The 19,042-nt window shown below is 42.1% G+C and overlaps 1 protein-coding gene across 1 annotated transcript in view; it reads left to right on the top strand.

Moving 5' to 3' along the window:
* The window catches only part of MYRFL (myelin regulatory factor like), a 103,731-nt gene extending 93,111 nt beyond the window's left edge, over window positions 1-10,620 (top strand). Inside the window, exons 20-25 of the mRNA XM_084878931.1 lie at window positions 3,122-3,184; window positions 4,013-4,100; window positions 6,503-6,577; window positions 9,467-9,587; window positions 9,896-9,970; window positions 10,079-10,620. Of these exons, the coding sequence (XP_084735057.1) occupies window positions 3,122-3,184; window positions 4,013-4,100; window positions 6,503-6,577; window positions 9,467-9,587; window positions 9,896-9,970; window positions 10,079-10,165 (509 nt within the window). The 3' untranslated portion in view covers window positions 10,166-10,620. The remainder of the gene's footprint in view (window positions 1-3,121; window positions 3,185-4,012; window positions 4,101-6,502; window positions 6,578-9,466; window positions 9,588-9,895; window positions 9,971-10,078) is intronic.
* Window positions 10,621-19,042: the final 8,422 nt, after the last annotated feature.

Genomic DNA, 19,042 nt, shown 5'->3' with positions numbered 1-19,042 from the left:
GATCTTATTCACCAACTGTGAAATATATCTTCAACTTTACAATGACAACCACTGGGAATGTATATTACATTTAAAGTGAATATTGCTGGAAGGCATTTGTAAAATGCGAGCCACTCCTGTATGACAACAGGAAAATTTATGGTTTGTCAATAACCAGCCTTTCAGAATTGAATAGTTTTGCCTCAGAGAAGTGACAAATTGGAGGTGTTTTACAGGAGACTTAAAATTTGATATTTCCAATCCTGCTTTTCAAAAGCTACTTTGTAATTCTAAACCTGCAGGATGATCCCTCCTCACTTTCACCTTTTTATAACTGTTAAAAAAAAAAAATACTGTTATCAGATAGTAAATCCTAGCGTTGGGTTCTAGTCTTCAGGAACCTGAAAACTCTTCCCTTGGAAGTGCGGCCACACTGTAGTTCTATTTATAGAGTTTATAATGAGCCACATTCCTGCAAATTCAGCAGGAGCGTGGAACAAAAGGTAGGGGAAGAAGACAGAGGGGTGGAGAATTCTGGTTTTCCCTTCTCCTTATGCCTCATTTGCCTTGTAAATTCACAACCGTCTGTGGAAGCCATCACAAGCAAAACTTACAGCAGGAGACATGTGATTAAAAATTGTTACTGCAATAGCTGAAATCCAAGCAGCCTGGAGCCCTTTTTAGAAAGCACATATATTTACATCTAAAGGGAAATAGCTATCCAGTTTTCTAGAAAATCCTCATATATCAGGATCATTTATTTCTTCTTCATGGAAAGCATCATGTTGGGGTAGATGCTAAGGGTACTTGCCTTGCCTTTAAGGTTTTTTTTTTTAATTTCTTTATTGATTAAGGTATTACATATGTGTCCTTATCCCCCATCCCCTCCACTCATGCCCTCACCCCCCTGGTGTCTGTGTCCATTGGTTAGGCTTATATGCATGCACATAAGACCTTTGGTTGACCTCTCTCCCTTACCCCCACCCTCCCCTACAAGGCTTCCCTCTGAGGTTTGACGTTCTGATCATTTTGTCTCACTCCCATTGCTAATACTGCGAAGGGGATCAACATCCCACGTCCACTTCCAGCATCCCCTGAAGTTCTCCCCTTTGAATGTGTAAGAGGGTATTTGACATTCTCTCATATCTTCCCTCCCCTCCCTCCTCCCCCCCCTCCCCCACCTCTCTTCCTTCACCCTTCCACAAATATTTTCTGAGCACCCGCAGTTGAGCCAGGGCTTGCCTTAGGAGGGATACAACAGCAAGCAAGATGCAGTTCTCCAGAAGCTCACAGCCAGGTGAAGGACAAGCACAGCAGCCCACGCACCTGGTGTGGGAAGCGCTAATCTGGACAGAGGGGCTGAGGGGTGATTGTTCCCAAGGAACGCCCACAGTCACTTTGGCTTTTTCTCCTGAAATGCCACACAGAAGCTTGTTTTGCATCACGCCTCTTTTTCTGCCCAGGAAAGCAGCATGTAATTTATGAACTTGTACCTCTTGTTAAATGAGGTCAATGTCTTTGTGTTCTGTACATTTTTTGAAAAATATAAAATTAAGTTGTTTAATGCAAATGAAGGAATGCAATAAAAGTACAGAGACTTGGAAATAATCTTCAGATTTTAAAAAATGCATGCTGCAAAGTTTTTTGAATTCTTTTGTTAGGTTTATGTATTTAACAACCCAATAAATGATTGTTTTTAATATTCACTTTTAAAAATATATTTTCCATTATAGTCTTAACAACAGACATCTGAATGGTTACCTTTTCAAAACTGCACGTGAAATGCCTTTTTGGCTCTGATGGATCCTAACCACTTCTCCAGCTTCCTTTTTCACAGTCAGCTTCTGGCTGCATACCAGAGATCTGATCCCTTCCTCAGTTGGCCACAATTCAGTCCTTACCTTACACTCAGTTTATTCCCATGTGGATCACATTATGCAGGAGATACAGAGGATTCGAATAATGCAGTGCTAGCCACTCTACTCAGTGGTTAGAGCACTGGCCTGTGGACTGAAGTGTCCCAGGTTTGGTTCCAATCTAGGGCACGCAGCTCAGCTGCAGGCTACATCCCTGACCCTGGTTGGGCGTGGGTGGGAGACAACCAATCCAATGTGTCAACATCACTATTTCTCTCTCTCTCCCCATCCCTTCCACTCTCTCTAAAAATCAATGGAAAAAATCCTTGGATGAGAGTTAACAACAACAAAAAAGAATGTTAACAGAGGTTCCCTCCTGTGGAGCTGTGGAAAAAGGACAAAAATACATAACATTTAAATAATAATAGAAATAGCATGCCCTTTGGTGTAGTGACAGATCCACCACTGATGAACCGCCACTTAGGAGGCTCAGTAACAAACTGCTGTGGCATTAGAAAGGAGGGAGCTGTGAGCTTCAGTGATCTAATCGGGGCTGGTGTCTTAGTCTGCTGGGACTGTTATGACCAAGCAACTGAAACAGCAGAAGTATAGTTTTTCAGTGCCGTGGGGGCTAGCAGTTCAAGATCAAGGTGTTAAGAGGCCTGGTTTCTCTGGGCTCACAGAGGGCCACTTTTTCTCATGCCCTTGCAAAGTCTTTCCTCTGTGCGCACACTCTCTTTGGCCTAATCTCAATTTGGATTTGGTCTCACTCTGACAGTCTCATTTCAACTTAATTACATCTTTAAAGGCCCTGCCTACAAATAGTCATATTTTGAGGGACTAGCAGGGTTAGGATTTCACAGGTGAGAATTTCAGGTACACAGTTTAGCTCAAAGCAGATAACTTCTTGAAGAACAGTGAGAATCTACTGTAAGGGGTATGATGGGTTGAAAGATGGGAGAGAGAAAGGGTGGGGAAACAATCAATTGACAGAGACAAACTGTATCACACACTGGATTTTCTTCTCATCCTGAACAGGCCTTAAAGACTGATAAACTTGCCCTGATTGGTGTGGCTCAGTGGTTGGCTATTGTCCTGTGCACCAAAAGGTTGCCGGTTTGATTCCTGGTCAGGGCACATGCCTGGGTTGTGGACTCAGTCCTGGGTAGGGGACAGCCGATCAAATTGATGTTTCCCTCTCTCCACCTTCCTCTCTTTCTAAATATCAATTTTTAAAAATTTTAAAAAGAAAAAGACTGACAGACTTTTTTCTTTTTTCTTTTCAGAAGACAGAAGCACATCATTCCTGGCAGGGGGTGTGCTAACCAGCCCCGACTGGGGAAGTGACTGTAAGTTCAAATTTAAGTGACTGGATTCTTTGACTTGCAGGGTCAGGCAGGGGGACTACAGGCTGTGGTTACCAGAGTGAGGAACAGGCAAAGGCTGCACCCTGCCACACACCCCCATGGCATTACGCTTGTGTAATGGCAGCCAGCCTAACCATTCAGGGGAGCGTTAGGAATGGTGGCTCATTACTAGGCAGGTGTGGTTGATCTCCATGGATTTTAATAATTTACTTGAACTTCCTGCCATCTTCTATTTTTTATCACTATGTTTTCATTTTTAAAAAGCATTTTCAATAAATTTCAATTTATTAGGGCTTCTAGGATCCTGGAATTTTTTTTTTTTTTTTTTTTTTTTGGATAGGATGAGGCTGTCTATTTAGTTACCTTTTCTTTCCTTCTTTCCTTTTTTAAATATATTTTATTGATTTTTTACAGAGAGGAAGAGAGAGGGATAGAGAGTTGGAAACATCGATGAGAGAGAATCATCGATCAGCTGCCTCTTGCACAACCCCTACTGGGCATGTGCCCGCAACCAAGGTACATGCCCTTGACTGGAATTGAACCCGGGACCTTTCAGTCCGCAGGCTGACCTATTCACTGAGCCAAACTGGTTTCGGCTATTTAATTTTCTTAAAATTTACTATAACAACAACAAAAATACCTTTTTCCTTCCCTCCTTCTTCTCTCTTTTTCTATCTGAACACAAGTGACACCCATTGATCCAGGAAACGCTTGCTTTGCATTCTGAAATGTGGACATTGGGCTGAAATACAGTACTCCTTTCCTCTGCAGAAGAGTTTACCTTCTTTTCTCTATTTCTTCTCAACCCAGGGATTGATACAACAATCAGTTCTATTCAGATTATGGAAATCCAGCAAATAATAGATCGCCGGTATTGCAGTAGAAGCCTCCAGTGCGGGTGGGTAAGCCTCCCCATTACACCCTAGTTGTTTCTGGAATTTACTCCAGGCTCTGGGTGTTTTGAATAAAAGCTAACACCACATGGTAAAATCAATGTGTGCTTACATTGCTCCTTAAGTGAAAACACATTTGTTACACGGTGGAAGAGGGAATCATAAAATGGTTGGTATTAGCAAATGTCAATAAACCACGGCTCCAATGATCCCGGTCTCCTGGTTTTAATGGGTATGACCAAAGCAAAAAGCTTAGTGGCAGCCCTGTGGCCGACTCTCTGCGGGAACAAACCAGGGATGCAAAGGGGCTAGTTAATTTTATAGACAAGAAAGACATTGTTACCAATGGCTTCAATTTATGAGTGAGTTGAAATTTGTACATTTAAATAGGTAGGGATATCATTACTTTATTTATTTTTTAATATATTTTATTGATTTTTGACAGAGAGGAAGGGAGAGGGACAGAGAGCCAGAAACATCGATAAGAGAGAAACACCGACCAGCTGCCTCCTGCACACCCCGCAACAGGGATGTGACCACAACTAATGTACATGCCCTTGACTGGAATCGCACCTTGGACCCTTCAGTCTACAGGCCGATGCTCTATCCACTGAGCCAAACCGGTTTTGGCGGATATCATTACTTTAATTGCTGAGAAAAAATATAGCTTATCTTAGCTTTTTCAGCTAGGAGGGGGAAAAAATCCAGGTACTAAAAGAGTATCAGCAGCATCCACCTCTAGTGCATGTTGTGTATCTGTGTGGCGCTAATGCTGGGTCAGAAGCATGGAGAGCAAGTGGCACCATACACAAGTTATAGCGTTAAGAATGGGAGCTCTGCCTGGCCACAATGGCTCAGTGGTTGAACGTTGACCTATGAATCAGGAGGTCACGGTTTGATTCCCAGTCAGGGCACATGCAGCTAATCAATGATTCTCTCTCATCATTGATGTGTCTATCTCTCTCATCCTTTCTCTCTGAAATCAATAAAAACCTACTGAAAAAAAAAACCAAAACAAACAACACACACAACCTATTGGGGGGGAAAAAAGAATGTGAGTTGTTTTTTTTTCCCCCCTTTGATGAATATTTACCAGGTGCCTGCCAGCTTGAAAGCAAGGCTCTACATTTTTAAACTAGAGTCACAAATCCTTTGAACTCTCAGGCTTATTCCTTTTCAACCTGATATAACTTAGGCTGCAAGTTGATGGTCCTGAGTTTTAAAAACAAAGTGCATGGTGCTTTATGCCTTGTTTATGACCTCTGCATGTTCATCTCATTGAGTCCTCAGGACATCCCTGAAGGCTGGTGTTACTTATTTGCATTTTGTTGTTAAGGAACCTGAGGTTCAGTGAACTTGAAAAAGCCAGAGACGGACATTAATGAACGTGGTAGGGTGACATAATAAAAAAGAATAAGACAATTCAGGTTTACATTCTAGAACTTTGACAAGATCTTTATTCTCCCTACATATCCCTTTCCCATCCACTGAGTAGGGTTGCCGAAAAGTATACACATCTTGGGAGTCCTGGGGCAGGGAATGAATCCCATTCATCCGAGCTTCATCCAGTCAGACAGAGCTCTCCTGATTCCAGTGCAGATCTATGTCCCTCATTTTTGCATTCTCATTTTTGACAACTTATTTTAGTGGTCAGTATAGAGAATCTAAAACCACTGGCTATTTTTCCTATTTACTGGGTTTTAAGTTGTTTCCATATATAATTTAAAAGATGGTCAGGTCATACGAACTTAGGTCTGATAGGCCTTTTTCTTCTGGAGTTTTCATTTCAATATGAAATCAAAGGAACTCCCTCTTTACCCCCAGTTTCTCTCTCACAGGGGAGAGGGGAGGACACTGTCTAAGCATTTCTGTCTGGCAATTACCTCCATTACTAAGTGGTAATTAGGACTATAATAATTTTAGTTGGTTCAAGTTCTGAAAGTGCATAATATTTCCTGCTAATGTTTCCTAAAAGGGAGTGATTTACGGTAGAAAAGCTGGTGTTTATTATGTCTAATCCTCCTTGCAGAGGGGCTGTTAGTTTGAGGTCTTTGCCTCATTTGTTTTCTGAAATCTGTATCTCTTAGGGGAACTGAAGTCATTTCCTCTGTGCTTAGCTTTGTGTATTTGGCCTGGGATTTGACTTTCCATCACTTTTTGTCTGGGTGTTCTAACAAGCTACACATTTTGTGGTACATTTTGTATATTAAGACCTGAAAGAAATTCATTTGCAATTTGACAGGTATGTATCTGAAAAACATAAAACTATACCATGTTAAATTTGGTTTTATATATTTACTATAGAATGTTTTACTTTACATAGTATATAATGAGCAGCAAAAAGCCTTTTGCATCATTTCCTGCATATTTTGATTTGTGGTTTGATTTTTTTTTTTTTTATAATTAGGTCTGGAAATTACAACTACAACATTCCTGTTAATAAGAACACACCCACCAATGTCAAATTCTCTCTGGAAATCAAGTAAGTGTGTAACTGTAAAAACCAGTTCTATTTTTATTATTATTTGAGTAGCCAGCCTGAATTTACCATTTGATCAGTAAGTCAAGAGGTAGAACTTACCAGTCCCTGTTGACCAATGACAGTTGGGTTGAGAGGTGGACCAGTTTGAGAAAGGGGTTTTCAAAATGAAGGCCAAGATCTTCCAAGCTCCCTCCCTCCACGGGGCTGGAAAGGCTCCAAACCGTACACTCACACCTGCAAAATGGAAGTGACCTTGGGTTTGATACTCGCTCACAAGCTGCAGACTGCCCCTGACTGTGCCCCTCTGACTCAGGGTGGAAACAAGAGCAATAGCAGGGCCCTGGATGGGGGGACTGCACATTTTTGAGAGCTCCTGGTAGCAGTGCTAATGTAGACACCACCTCCTTTCCTCAGAGGACTTAAAAAAGGAGTCGGAGTTTGGAATCGGGCAGACCAGAGCTCAAATTTGTTTCTGTCACTTACTACTTCTCTAATCTTGGAGGAGCCACTTATCCTCTCTGAGCTACTGTTTACTCATCTATAAAATGAGTTTGACATTATACCATAACAAGGAGAGCTGCTGTGGGAATCACTGTTAATAACAGTGAGATTAATAACTACCATTTGCAGAGCACAAACTATAAATTAGACACTCCACTTTAGTATCGGGTCATATAATCCTCACAATAATCCTCCACGGTTGGTATTGTTTTTCTAGTATCTGTTTTTCAGATGGGAACACAGGTTTTGAGAGGTCAGAAAAACCAACATGAAACTCAGAGCTCCTAAGAGCTGGAGCTGGGCTTTCAAACTCAGCCCATTTTTTAAGCCATACTTCCCCCGCCTTCCCAATGAGATGAGATATGTAAGAATATTGCCGCTCCCTGGCACATCGCCAGCACTCAATACATGGTAGCTCTTATTATGACTACCTTTCCTCCAAAATCACAAAACTATTCTGATCAATTTCAATTAATTATGGCACTTTAAGACTTTTTTACTCACTTTGCTCAGAAAGTATGCAATAAGCTACCTCTTACCACGAAGATAGATAGTTTTCATTTTGTATCTCTTGACTTTAGTTTCTCCTTTTCTCCTTCCTCCACATTTCCTCTCTTCTCCCCTTCCTTTGCTCTCTCTTTCCCTGTCTCCCCTTTCTTTCTCTGCTTCCCCAGTTCTGTTGTTCCTCCTCCTCCTAGTCTCGTTCTTCTTCTGGTTCACTTGGGCTTCCTATGCCTCCTCTCAATCAGCTTGCTTCTATAATGAACTAATGACTCTCACCCCATCCACTTGCCTCGGAAAGACCTGTTTCAAGCAGCTAATATCTCATGGCCCAGAACCCACGATAAGTCAAGGCAGAGCGAAAGCTAAATGCGCTATTCTTGTGAGTTAAATGCACTCCTATTCTCCAGCACTCCCCGAGTAACCCGATATGGCGTTTCCTTCTTCATTCCTAGCTTCATGGAGGGAAATGAGCTTACATGGTATATCCCCTGAAGTGGCAGCAGGTCCATCTTGAGCAACTAAATTGGCCATCTTTCTAATATGGGTGATTTAAAAATAACCTAGATGCTCAACTGAGATTATAGGTTGTCTGTGCAAAAAGATTGTTTCCCAACACGGATGAATCTTATGGTCTTGGTGATGACGAATGGGCCAGCCTCCAGGGAAGAACCATTCTTCCACTCTGACAGGTCTAAAGGCTGTTCATGTCCAGCGGGTCTCACCCCCACACCCCTACCTGTGTGTGTTAGCCTTGCTGCTTCAAACAAAAGCTACCCAGATCACGCTTTTGCAGACTCTGAAATCCTGGAAACTTCAGATAGTTGCAAGTTAGTTTCAATGCAAAGGGAAAGAATATAGCTCCAAATTATTTTAAAATCTACGGAGAGAAGAAATTCTAATGTCGGTGTAATTTTTAAATCGGGGGTTTAGGCTTCAGAGACTGTCAAACACTATTTCAGTAGTTGTCTTAGTCCATTTAGGCTGCTATGACAAAAAATGCCATAGACTGGGTGGCCTAAACAATAAACATTTTTTTTCTCTGTCCTGAAGGTTGGGCAGTCCAACATCAAGGCACTGGCAGATTCGGTGCCTGGTGAGTGTCTGCTGCCGGGCTATTAATGGTCGCCTCGCTGTGTCTTCACATGGCAGAAGGAATGAGAGTGCTCTCGGGAGTCTTTTTTATAAGGGCATTATAAAATTTCATGAAATTTTTCATGAAAAAATTTCACTTCCCGCTTTGACCTAATCACTAAAGGCTCTACCTCCTAACTGTTAGGAGTGGTCGGCAAACTCATTAGTCAACAGAGCCAAATATCAACAGTACAATGATTGATATTTCTTTTGAGAGCCAGTTTTTTTAAACTGAAACTTCTTCTAACGTCACTTCTTCAAAATAGACTTGCCCAGGCCTTGGTATTTTGTGGAAGAGCCACACTCAAGGGACCAAAGAGTCGCAGGTGGTTCGAGAGCCGCAGTTTGCCGACCACTGTCCTAACACCATCACCCTGGAGGATAGGATTTCAATACCTGGATTTGGGAGAACACAAACATCCAGTCCAAAGCAGCAGTCACCTGAGATTGAGTTTCCTCCTGTAATAATGAGATGTGAGCTAGCACACCGGCATCAGTGAGCTCTGGGTAATAAGATGCTTATTTTGAGCTTTGAATGGATTTCCACATTATGTTCCCATTATGTTTCTCCTTCTCCTTCTCCTTCTTCTTATTCTTTTTTTTTTCCCTTGGGAGTAATCTGCTCTGTATTGTTCCAGTTTTAGACTAGGTGCTGCCCAAGCGAGCACTGCTTCCTCTTCTTATTAAAGTGTCGCCTGGAAGGAGATGATAACTGCTTTTCCATTTGCCCTTTATTTCCTTTGTTTTTTGAAGCACAACTGAGCCATTGATAGTCTTCCAGTGCAAAGTCACCCTTGGAAATATATGTTTCCAGAGGAAAGGGAAAGCCAAAGGGATGCAGCCCCAGGGAGAAGCCTCTCAGGAGATGACACAGGTAAGTGTTTTCTGGCTCCTCAGCATCGTGCCCCTGATCCAGGAGGCGTGTGTGTAGGACTGTGGTGAGCCTCTGCTCCCAACGAAGAGAGCGAGGCCTTGAGCCGCAAGCCAGGGCCTCCCCTTGCTGGCTGACCCTGGTTCCCCGGCTTTGCTAAGCCTCTTCTATGCGTCCTCCGGAAGCTGCAGCTCTGACAATCCTTAACAAAAGCTGTTGTCACAGACACCTCTCCTGCAGTGGGCAAGGAAATGCTTTCTCAGCCCAAGTAAGTGTGGTTATGAAATGGATCTCTTTCACTCATTATTTAGGGGTACCAGCACATCTGGAGCCTCCCAGTAGCTCCGTTCTTTGATAGCGCCTACCATTTCCGTGTGGCTGCACCGGTAAGCTCTTCTTTAAGTTTTCTTTTCAGTGAGAAAAAAGAAAGAATTAACTACAGTCAATTCTTACATTTAATCGTTCTCTTTTTTTTTTTTCTCCTGTTCTGACAGGATTTAGCTGACTGTTCAACGGATCCTTATTTTGCTGGAATATTCTTTACAGATTACTTCTTTTACTTCTATCGACACTGTGCCTAATTTATTCAAGTTTGGTTGGGGACTTCACCAAGGAAAAATACTCAGAATACGGTTAACAGAAACTTATGTCCTTATATCCAACTTCTTCCATTTCTTTTTGTCAAACACCCACATTTCTTGCCAAAGGACTTGATCAGGCTTTGGTTTTGAGACATCAATGAGGATTATAAAGTCTTTGCTGAAACTTGAGCTAATGTGGTGCTTGATTTTGCCATGACTACAAAGAAAACAGCACTCTTGGACTTGAGAATACTGCTTCTGGTATTAAGGAAGCTCTGAGGTCAAAAGAGGCAGGTCTATCTCTGCTTTGTCTGAATGTATTTCAAAGCTTCGGAGAAAAACAAAAAGACCCATTAAGCCATGTCAACTTAGACCCACTAAACTCGAGAGAATGTGTGCTATGGAGTGTGTTGGCAGGAGGGGTGGGTGATGTCTGTTGCTGAGCTCATATTTAGGCAAACCATTGCTATGTGTTTGCTTGTGTGTGTTTGTGTGTGTGTGTGTGTGAGAGAGAGAGAGAGTGTGTGTGTGTGTGTACTACATGCACTACACTACAGAGAGTGGCTTGCTAATGAAAGCCACTGGGATTAGTTAAGAGTAATAGTTGCACGTCTACTTTGTAATGCTTGAAGGACACTAAACTTTCTGTGTGGTGAGATTTTTCCTCCTGTAAAGAGGGAAGCACCAGCTTGTGACAAGTTTTTAAAGTCTCCTTAGATGGCCGAAACCGGTTTGGCTCAATGGATAGAGCGTCGGCTTGGGGACTGAAAGGTCCCGGGTTTGATTCCGGTCAAGGGCATGTACCTTAGTTGCGGGTATATCTCCAGTAAGGGTGTGCAAGAGGTAGCTGATTGATGACTCTCTCTCATCGGTGTTTCTAACTCTCTATCTCTCTCCCTTCCTCTCTGTACAAAAATCAATAAAAATATATTTTAAAAAAATAAAATAAATAAAGTCTCCTTAGATGATCTAGGCCCAGGTATTTGCATTTGATCTAATTGTCATTGCTGTTTTTCCTCTACTTATGAGGGGTTCCCTTAAAGGACAAGACCATCTCAGCTCTTTATAGCGAAATTAGCTTTGGAAATGTCTACCTGACTTATGGGTAGATTTGTATGCTTTTCCAAAGTTAGAATGGCCATAACTCCTCTGGCCATTCTATGTGTTAACTATGTCTTTTATTTTCTGTATTCTGATGTTTTGACATCTCAAGGTCTTGCTGACCCTGGAGGGACTACACCTCCCAGGGTTAGCCAGTTCCTAGAGACAATAAACAAATTTCCCATGCGTCTTTTTAAATACAAACCAACCAATCCAGAGCCCATACCCCAGCCACCTTCTTTATCACACTATCACATCCACCTGTGCCAATCGCCCCAGGGCCAGGGGCCAGGTGATAACTAGGCATAGCCCCTGTGTCCCAGAGCCTTGTCAAATTATTCAAATTATCCTCAGCCTGTTTACCCTGCTCACCTGTGGAAACTACAGTGAAGGCTCTTACCCATAGTTCTTCCCTTTTCTTCTAACAACCATGGTACCTCCCAGTGTGGCCCCCAGAGGCGTGTCCTGTCTCTTCCTTTTGGGAACTATGAGCAACAGATTATCTTTTCTTTTTTTTTTAAAATATATATTTTATTGATTTTTTTACAGAGAAGAAGGGAGAGAGATAGAGAGCTAGAAACATCGATGAGAGAGAAACATCGACCAGCTGCCTCCTGCACACCCTCTACTGGGATGTGCCCGCAACCAAGGTACATGCCCTTGACCGGAATCGAACCCGGGACCTTTCAGTCCGCAGACCGACGCTCTACCACTGAGCCAAACCGGTTTCGGCCAGATTATCTTTTCAATGCTGAACATCTTCCGAACTGTTGGTCTTCCTATACCTAAAGTTTTCTATTAACACACTATATTTTATAACATAGAGAACAGAATCAAGCCACTCTTGCTCTGGTTCCAGGTGACAGAACTGCTGAATGGCTGGCCTTCCCTTATCTTACTATTGGACTTCAGATCAATTAGGACAGTTTGATTTTGTGTTGCCTTGACAATAATAATCAGTAGTAATAATATATCCTCCTCTTCCTTGTTTTCAAGTATTATTAAACACATGTCATGTGAATAGAAATTAATTGTGAGGCCCCCACGCTTAAGAGAAGAAAGGCTTGCTAATGAAATTAATTTAAGAGAAATAGTTGCATGTCTACTTTGTAATGTTTGATGGATACTGAACTTTCTGTGAGAAAAACATCAAACAAATCCCAATTGAGGGGCATTCTCCCAGATGGCATTTTGAAATAGATTATTGACATAAAGATAGTGTAACCCAGCAGGAGCTGAGACTTTGGAGCCAAAAAGTCCTTGCTTTGAATTCAAATTCTGGCTTTATCTGTGCCTTTTTAGGCAAGTTATTTAACTTCTCTAGATCTTAATTTCCTCACTTATAGAAAAAGAAATTTACAGATAGGAATAAGTGGGATAAAACATAAAAAACACATATAAGCTATTATTATTATTATTCACAAAGCTGAATCATAAAACTATGATGGGATTATAAAGAAATTGAATAACTAAATACAGATATTAAAGCATTTTCATCAATGTAAAACACATACACACACACACACACACACAAAAAAAAAAAAAACAACCAACAGACAGAACATATAATGTGTATTAGATAATGTTTATATGTTTTTCTATATTTGAAGAATTGTTTTCTCTTTTAATAACCAGCGTAATCTTTGTGGAAAATAAAATAAGGTAGTTATTTTTGGGAGGAGTATTTCAGAATTCCCCCCATTTCTTAGACTCCAATTAAACTGTTTCTCCTGCGTTGTATCACCCTGTCCAGAATGACCCAGCTCTGGATCCACAGCTGCCACTCCATTTCATAATGGCATCCCAGGTGCTTGGTACCAGAGAGACTCCGTTAACTTGACTCTTCTCCTGGTAAAGGAATCCTTGTCAGCAACCGTTGCAAGAGTTCTCTTCAGCATATAAAACCCATGCCCTTACTTACACACTTATGTTCAAGATGGGATGAAGGTTTCAGATATCTAATGCAGTTCAGCCATGTTGTTTATAAGGGGATTTCTATAAAATGAATACTGTGTTCTTATTAAATCCCATTTATAAAACTGGAAGTCTTTTTCCCACAGGAAACTTAGTATAAAAGATTGTGTTGAAAATCTTCAGAAATAAAGGATTGAAGAGAATGGACAGACCTATGGCAATCCAGGGCATCCTGGAATTAGTTAAACCTATGAGGAGAAGAATAGACTTTGCTGGAAGATTCTCTTATATTTGTAGCATTTTTCCAATTGTGAGCTGTCCCCTGTGGACCATGCTACTTCAGGCCAAAATATTTTTTTGAGTGTCAGAGAGTTACATGACTCTCCACTGGAATGTTTCTAAATTCAAATAATTAAAATGTCTATATGAGTCTTCCTCCCAACATTCCATAACCCCAGTCATGAGGAAAACATCAAACAAATTCCAACTGAGGGCATTCTACAAATACCTAATCAGGTCTCCTCAAGATAGTCAAGGTCATCAAAAACAAGCCAAGTCTGAGAAAGTCACAGTCAAGAAGAGCTTACAGAAACAGGATAGCTAAATGTGATGTGGTATCCTGGAACTGTAAAAGGGAATTAGGTAAAAATGAAAGGAATATGAACAAAGTATGGATGTCAGTTAGTGGTAAGGTACCATTATTGGCTTATTTATTGTGATAGATGTTCATAACGGGAAACTAGGTGTGGGGTTCGTTGAAACTCTGTGTACTAGCTTCACAAATTTCCTATAAATCCAAATCTCCTCCAAAATAAAACACTTAAAAGAAAAAAGTCAGAAAAAAAAATTTAAGAGTTGGGCTTCAGCACCAGCTCCTGTCACCAGGAGCCATTTGTGATAATATAGGATAAGTTCAAGCCTGAAAATAGGTATTTTTAACTTCAGGCCAAAGCACTTTATTTCCCTACCTTGCCAATTACTTGTCATATTCGATATATCAATTTAATTAGTTCCCAAATACCATGGGAAATACTACATAATTATAAAATAGAAATATATGCATACAATAAAATGTATCATCATATAATACAGATAAATAGAATTATAATAATTTTTCATGAGTGCTAACAGAGGATCTCAGACAAAATTTTGAAAGCTGTCAATTTTTTTAAAGCAACCAAACCACAAAAATTCACTTAAAACTATTAGCATGTGTGTGTTCAACCCTACAGCACTTTTAAACAAAATCATTTTGTGGTGCTCTTAACTTACTTTATTTTCACTTTTATTTTTTTCTATGCAATTTTTGGATTTCATTTCAGTGGCAGGTTCCCAACACTACATTGTTTGAATCATTAAACTAAAGATCTTCAAGAAAAAAAGCAGAACTGCAATTCTTTTAGCAGTTTGGCAAAGCACTTTCATAAACCTCCTCATTGGATTCTCATAACAGCTTTGTGATATTGGGAGTGAGGAGAGTTATTCATATTTCCCCATTCTACAGATAAGGAATGGAAGACAGAGAGGTTAAGCAAGGAAAAGAGGTGAGCCAGGTTTTCTGGTGCTAAATTATATCCCTTTCCACTGTATTACATATCTCCTTTCCTGTGGCTGCCATCGCAAAATTTAAGAGTTGATGGCTTAAATAACAGGAATTTATTTCTCGGTGTTCTGGGGACTGGAAGTCCAAGATCAAGGTGTCAGCAGGCTCAGTGCCTGGTAAGGGCTGCATCCTTGAGTTGCAGACATCAGTGTTCTCACTATGTCCTTGCACGGCCTTCTCAAAGTGCAGGCAGGTGGAGAGAGAGATGGAGGGAGGAATCACGTTTCTTGATGTCTCTCCTTAAGGGCACTGATCACATCCTGAGGGCCCCCTCCCTGCTGACCCCATCTAAACCTAATTACCTCCCAACTGCCCCATTTCCAAATGCCCTGGTGACTAGGGCTTCCACATATGAATTTGAGGAAAAGACAAATCAGTCCTTAGCATGACATCACTTACCCTTTGGAAATTTTTTCCTTTCTTTACAACTCTTAGTAACTTTTGAGAAACCACCAACTCAGATATTGACCCACCAAAAAGGTACTGACGAGTTAATGGCTCCGGTAAGTGCTATTTACATGTACCAGGCCTTGTAAACTGATAGGATCCGTTAGAGATCATTTAATCGAAATACAGAATGGCGAGTGGGTTGAGGGACAGAGATGAAGGGCTCTCTGTCACCAGTCACTAAGTTCCATTGCACCAGGGCTTAAAAGCTCATGTAAGAATGCTGAAGATCAACCTCACTCTGAGGAACACTTCAGCAAAATCCTCACTTGGCAAAGATTAAAGTGTTTTGGCTTTTGTTTCTTCAGGGACATGTGTCATTGATTTTTGTGTCTGAGGCTAAAGAGCCAATTGAGCTCTTAAGAAGCATCCAAAGATTCAAAATCTAGTGCATTTCTGATGAGTGGTTGTTTGAAGCTTGTAGCGCACAGCCTGGGAGACCTCCAACTCACCAACAATGTTTGGCAAACAACCTCATCTTTGCACGGCTGTGTTCTGTGAATGGGGGCGCTTTGTGAGTGCTTACGACATATAATTGGAGGAAGGGATGGGGGCCAAAAATCATAGTCTCAATCCTTCCATTTCTTTATGGCCCCAAACAAATATAAAATGAGGTCATGTTTTAGAAAGACTCTTGATAACATGTCTCTGCCAGAGTTGAATTCCCAAGCCATTTTTAGCTGCACTAATCTGACCTCCTGTTTAAATGGAATCACTGGGAAAAGAACCAGACTCAGAGCCAGGAAACTTGGTCCGGGTCCTGGCCCAATAACTTGCCATTGGTGTCATCTTGGATCTTTCCCTTCACTTTCCTGGTTGCAAAATTGGGTCCACGATGATCCTGCCAATATGAGATGTTTATGTGGAAACTCTAAAGTGGATGGTGCTGCTTGAACACAAGAATTTTAAGAATGGTCCATGGGAAGACATTATTTTGAACAAGTAATAAGGAGTTGGAAATTCGTACTTCTTGCAATGAGTTTCAGTCCATTATGCTCAGGGTCAGTTACTTACATCTTCAAACACCGCCTTCACCTGGAAGGTAGTTGCTAGCACATAACAGGTGCTCAGTCAACATTTATGAAATGGAAGGTGGGTAAACAGGAACCTTCTCTCTTATTTCCCAGGGACTGTGGCGTGAAGGCATACTAAAACACATTTGAGTTCTTCTCACTCTGCCACCGTGAATTTTTTAAATTAGTATTCTTTGGAATATTGCTCTTCTTCTCTAAATGACTTCCAATAGCAACTAGAAACTCAAATGGCCTATTGTTTAGTAGAGGATTCCGGACCCGGGGAGTCAGCTGCAGCTATTAGTCATTGTTGATCTTCATACTGCTGAATTGTACACAGCTCCACTGCGTAAGGATCTAACTTAATTGCAGATTGGTTATAAAGACCTTAATGAACGTTTCATACTATATCCAAACACTGAGTGCATTATGACAGTAATTAGGCTGCCGTAGCTTTCCCCTGAAGTGAATTATAAGTCCTTGTCATCCTACACAACTACTGAAAAACGGCATGTGTGGTTTTAGTGCGGCTCTGCTAGGCTCTCAGGAGCAGCCTCTGGAATCAACTGCGATAGAGAAGCTACTCAAGACTATGCTCAGAAGAAAAAGGCTCTCGGTTCCTTCATGGAGGGTCCCTTTGCCTCCGAGGAAACACTCCAATTTAGATGATCTTTCACACATTCAACCCCGGAGCTCTGTAGTAGTCTGTTCATTCTCACTCACTCACTTAAGCACTGGTGGAGGACGATCTCTGTGCCAGTCCGTGGCATCATCCCTGACCTTTTGGAGGCACCCACCAGCTGGTGCACTAGCTGCACAGACACGCCATTAGCCGTCACACAGTGTGAGACGCGCGGAAACTGTGGCATTGGCATCGTGCTGTGAAAGTACAGGGAAGGGGTGCTCAGTCCTGCTCCCAGGGGAATGAGAAAGAGAGTGGAGGCAGAAAGGGTGAGGTTTCAAAGCAGGAAGAGACACTGGAGCTATTGGGATCTAAAAGGCTGATAAGTATGTTTTTTTTTTTTCTTTTGTCTTTTTTCTTTGTGTGTGTATGTATATAAATAGAGAAATGGAAAAAGGTAAAAGTGACATATGAATGCTTTTTTTTTTTTGTAAGGAAGAATTTAATCTCAAGTGCCCCAGGAACTGCAAAGTGAATAATTACCGCCCTTCCCGCTGGAGGCAGCTCTTCCTCTTCCGCTAGCTTTGCTTACAGGAGAGGCACTCCTGTTTCTGGCAAACACCTCTTACCCTCAGCTCCCAGAGCCTGCCATTTGTCCCACGAGATTCATGGAGACTGTGGGAAGAGAAAATCGCATTGGGTGGGGCACCCGATGACTCAGGAACCTGGCAGGGAACGTGTGGGTGGGGAGGCTGAGCCTCAGGACAGTGAGTGACGCATCAGCAGGTACCTGTCTCTTTGTGGTAGGGTTTGATAAATATTTGTGCAAGGGTGAGAGTGGCTGTATAGAGCACATATCTACAAGTTTTTTGGGTCACTCTGACCATTTTTAAGATAAAAGAGGTTTTCCGTTCTAGGGGAAGTTTACTTCTTATTTTTCAGTCTCTGGTGTTCATGATGAGAAAAGCTGGGAGTAGCTCTTCAAGTCCTTCCAACATGCCTTCCTCATTCTTTTGGTATCATCAGCCCCCGATTTTCTTTTGGCAAATGATCTGGCCACAGCTCTCAATCTCTCTGAATCAGGTGAAACTGACACTCCCTCGCTCCAGAGAACACGTGACCCAGTCCTGAGCAAAGAAAATTTTGCGTGCCCTTGGCAAGGGCGGTTTGTTTAGGGGTAAGCATCAGATCCAAACCAGGCCAATCAGAACCATCCCTGGGAGTCTGGCTGAAACTATAAGCAGCCGCGGACTCTCTGTGGGAGTCATTAAGCTGGTGGGAGTAAGCGTGGGGCTGCCATCTTACCGCTGTGCTGGATCGCCTGCCTGAGAATGCAGCTGGCACAAGGGAGGCAGAGATAGGAGGACAGATTTCCAAGCCAGATATGCTCTGCCCCCCGCCAGGGACTTACTGGTAGCAGTTAAGTGTGCTAATGCGTTCCCATTTTGCTTTAGCCAGATTTAATTGGGATCCTGCCCCAAAGCCAAAGGAATTCTGATGAACACCAGCCCTCAGCAAGAACTTTTGTACATCCTCGTTTGGGTGCTGCGTGGTGTCTTGCCTGCTTCTCTTGCAAGGCCGCTTCATTCTCCCTTCCGTAGACCAGCTTCTCTGTTCACTCATTTGCTCGCACCAGTCATGGCCCCCCCAAAACGTAGGCTTAGACCCCAAGTCTCCATCGACTTCCAACTTGGTTCTCCAGGGCACAGGACTCAGTCTCTCAAATTTCAAATTCCTATGGAGGAGATTCCGACTGATCCAGCCTGGCTCAGCTGTCCACCTGCGATTTAACCAGTTGTTGCTAGGTAAGAGGGCTGTGTGGTTTGTAGGGCGGCCCCTATAGATTGGGGAAGTGGTGGATAGATTATTTTTAATAATATATATTTTATTGATTTTTAGAGAGCTGGGAAAGGAGAGGGAGAGGAGAGAGAAAGAGAGAGAGAGAGAGAGAGAGAGAGAGAGAGAGAGAGAGAGAGAGAGATCAATGTGAGAGCATAACAGATCAGCTGCATCCCACACACCCCCTACCAGGATCTAGTCTGTAACCTGGACATGTGCCCTGAATTGAACCAGCAACCTTTTAGTGCACAGGATGATGCCCAACCAACCAAGTCACATAGGCCAGGGCTGGATAGATTCTTTAAGAAGGGGATGTGGGAGGGAAAGAAATGATAAGT

The sequence above is a fragment of the Pipistrellus hanaki genome (genome assembly GCF_964339955.1).
Source record: "Pipistrellus hanaki genome assembly, chromosome: 3".
Classification (NCBI taxonomy): Eukaryota; Metazoa; Chordata; class Mammalia; order Chiroptera; family Vespertilionidae; genus Pipistrellus; species Pipistrellus hanaki.
The sequence above is the reverse complement of the archived record's forward strand: the minus strand, read 5'-3'. Positions and strand labels throughout refer to the sequence as shown.